The 2,597-nt window shown below is 39.0% G+C and overlaps 2 protein-coding genes across 3 annotated transcripts; both read left to right on the top strand.

Annotated features, from left to right (window-relative positions):
* Nucleotide 1: 1 nt before the first annotated feature.
* On the top strand, nt 2-773 carry LOC111920873 (uncharacterized; the record flags this gene model as incomplete). The annotated part of the gene is made up of 1 exon (XM_023916450.3): nt 2-773. A coding segment is annotated over one exon (624 nt), but the record flags the coding sequence as incomplete, so codon positions are not given.
* A 30-nt stretch (nt 774-803) lies between these two features.
* Nucleotides 804-1,817, top strand: LOC111920890 (CASP-like protein 4A4). Of its 2 annotated transcripts, none has more exons than XM_042900471.2 (3): nt 804-1,173; nt 1,254-1,383; nt 1,476-1,817. In XM_042900471.2, the coding sequence occupies exons 1-3, from the start codon at nt 893-895 to the stop codon at nt 1,653-1,655; spliced, it is 591 nt and encodes a 196-aa protein (XP_042756405.1). In that variant the 5' UTR covers nt 804-892; the 3' UTR covers nt 1,656-1,817. The 2 variants fall into 2 exon arrangements, with proteins under 2 accessions (XP_042756405.1, XP_023772231.1); XM_023916463.3 differs by having other exon boundaries at nt 812-1,173; nt 1,248-1,383.
* Nucleotides 1,818-2,597: the final 780 nt, after the last annotated feature.

Genomic DNA, 2,597 nt, shown 5'->3' with positions numbered 1-2,597 from the left:
AACCACCGCCCGTAACGGCCAGGCAATCACCATAAGCCTCCCGGATCTCTCTCATCCGAGCATTTACCATGAAAGCAAACCACAACCCCATAAGAGCTCGTCAACCGATCTTAACCTAGTCGTGATCTCCCCTGGTTTGGATCCTCAAGGAACAATCCGGTCAACGAAACGAGCCCGGATCATCGGAGTTGGTCTCGAACTATATAATAGCAAAATCGTTGACATGCCGATCCAATCGAAACTCGATTTCTGTGAATTTTGTATCATTTGGGCAGGCCAAGATGGAGAATTCTATAAAAATTTCCCAAACGACAATCGAGAAGAAAAGGGGAAAGAAGACGAGACCAAGAACGAAAAACAAGAAGGCAGGGTTTTGCTGCCATGGGAGATGCTTCAACCAATGTTGAGAATATTATCGCATTGTTTAATGGGTACTTACAAGAACAAGAACCACGAGTTGCATGAGGCTGCATGTCGTGCTTGCAGGAGTCTTTATGCTAGGGCATTACACGATATAAATCCGAAAGCGATTTTGGCTATTGGGAGTCTCCTTAAACTTATTAATTTTCGGAAAAAGGGTGTTGATCATACTGAGTTACCCGTTACTAATGTCATCAATCTTTAATTCTTACACTAATTAACTTGTTAATAATTCAAACATTTGTATAATCTCAAGTAGTTCGAACAATAATATTATACTACAAGAATGTCATTTTCTGTAACCTGTTCCCTTATCCTACATTAGACATAGATTAATTATACTTCTTGCAAAGACCATATAATTCATTGACTGCATTCTTTATAATTAGTATTAGGTTTATAGTCTTATCCGATTGTACGTTCTTGAACAATAAGAAGGTTGAGTTGATACTTACAGAAGGAAAAAGATTAGATGAAAGAAGGCAGTGGCTTTTCGGTAATTCCACGGCAACCAGCGGCGGCTGTTTCTCCTGGTGCCGCCTACTTGTCTCCGGCGATGGGTGTTCCGACACCATCACCATTCTCGTTTTCTGTCGCTTCTTCTCGATGGAGTTCTTCTAGACCTTCGATTCATATTTTCATTCTCGCTCTCAGGGCAATGGTGCTGGTTTTTTCTTTTGCTTCTTCTCTGGCGCTCGCTGCCACCATGTCTGATGACAATCAGGATGGATTCCAAAAATACACAGAATTCATGTAAGTTTTAGTTTATAATCTTCGCAAATTGTAAATTAAAAGGGTAAGAAAAATGGACGTATAATCGATTGCAGATACAGCTTTGTGGTGACCACTGTGATTTTCTTCTATTCTGCATATCAACTGTTCAAAGGTATCAGTGACATTTCCTGTAGATGCGTTCTTATATCGGACAAGATCTCAGACTACTTAAGCTTCGTTCTGGATCAGGTAAATAAGTCTTAAAACACTTGAAAACTCTCTTCAATGGTGCCTGTTGCTTCTGCGCTATAAACTAAAGCATATTACTCTATGAAAACCAGTTGGCTGGGTACCTCCTTGTTTCATCTTCTTCAGTGACAGCAGGAGCTATCCAAAATACATCATCATCACTCAAGAAAGCAGCAATAGTTTCTGTTTCCATGTCAGTTGTTGCACTTTTGACAACCGCAATTTCTGCAATTCTCTCTGGATACAAGCTCAGCAAAAGAATTATGTGGTGATGCCAAAGTTTGAGCGACCATATGAGTACTCCTTTGATTCTAAATAACTGGAGATGGATTGTGAATTCTTTTTCCTCTTAACTATTGATCCATTATTTGTTTTCAAAGGATTAATAATGTAAAACTGGATTCTGCATATCGAAGTCATAATATTTGATCCAACTACTAATCTTTTCAAAGTGCATTAATCAATATGGGATTTGTCTCTAATTTAATCCACCGCATCATTTCACCTGTCCCTGCTTTAAACAAAAGATTCTCAAAGTTCTAACAAAATAACACAACAATAAACAAACAAGGATGTTAAGGCTAAGCTAGTAGCTACCTATATAAGTTTTTTTTTTTTGTAAGCCAAAATATAGATTATAAGTTTAAAACTACTCGGACTTACCACTAAAGGTAGACGGTATCGGCTCGGGATTGGTTGAGGGATGAGAGGTACCAAGGTAACAACAACCCTGTGGGCTGTGTCCCACTACCGAGACTTTGAGCCCACTTCGGGTCATGCTTCCCGTTTTTAATTTCTTCTTCAACTTCTTTTAATGTATTGCTTTATTGGTACTAAAATGTAATCGTTTCCATGTGGATTAGGTCATCTGCAATGGTCACAACGAGAAAGATTGTGGTCTATGTGGTCATGATCAAGGTTCATGAACACCACTAGGAACCTTCATGGTCGGGCATGAGCGTGGTGGTTCATTGTACATTCGGCGAGTGACAACGACCAATAAAGAGTTGTTTGAACATTTCCCTCATTGACTTGCTTTGACTAGCCTTTCAACGACATTTTTTTTTTGAAAAATTTATTTATCTATTTATTTATCAAAAAAACAACCATTTACCTATATAAATATCAAGGTTCTAAAAAGTTTGTCATGACTCTGCCATGGTGCGCCATGACTGCAAGGCTTGTGTCTGCCGCCAAACTTTACGAAAACACCG

Source organism: Lactuca sativa, chromosome 3, assembly GCF_002870075.4.
Source record: "Lactuca sativa cultivar Salinas chromosome 3, Lsat_Salinas_v11, whole genome shotgun sequence".
Taxonomy (NCBI): domain Eukaryota; kingdom Viridiplantae; phylum Streptophyta; class Magnoliopsida; order Asterales; family Asteraceae; genus Lactuca; species Lactuca sativa.
The sequence above is the reverse complement of the archived record's forward strand: the minus strand, read 5'-3'. Positions and strand labels throughout refer to the sequence as shown.

What these genes read in the sequence shown, in the direction of transcription:
- LOC111920890 (XM_023916463.3), top strand. Translation starts at nt 893, where the DNA reads ATGAAAGAAGGCAGTGGCTTTTCGGTAATTCCACGGCAACCAGCGGCG. An exon ending in CAAAAATACACAGAATTCAT is followed by an intron (nt 1,174 to 1,247) that starts GTAAGTTTTAGT and finishes AATCGATTGCAG; the next exon opens with ATACAGCTTTGTGGTGACCA. An exon ending in TAAGCTTCGTTCTGGATCAG is followed by an intron (nt 1,384 to 1,475) that starts GTAAATAAGTCT and finishes TATGAAAACCAG; the next exon opens with TTGGCTGGGTACCTCCTTGT.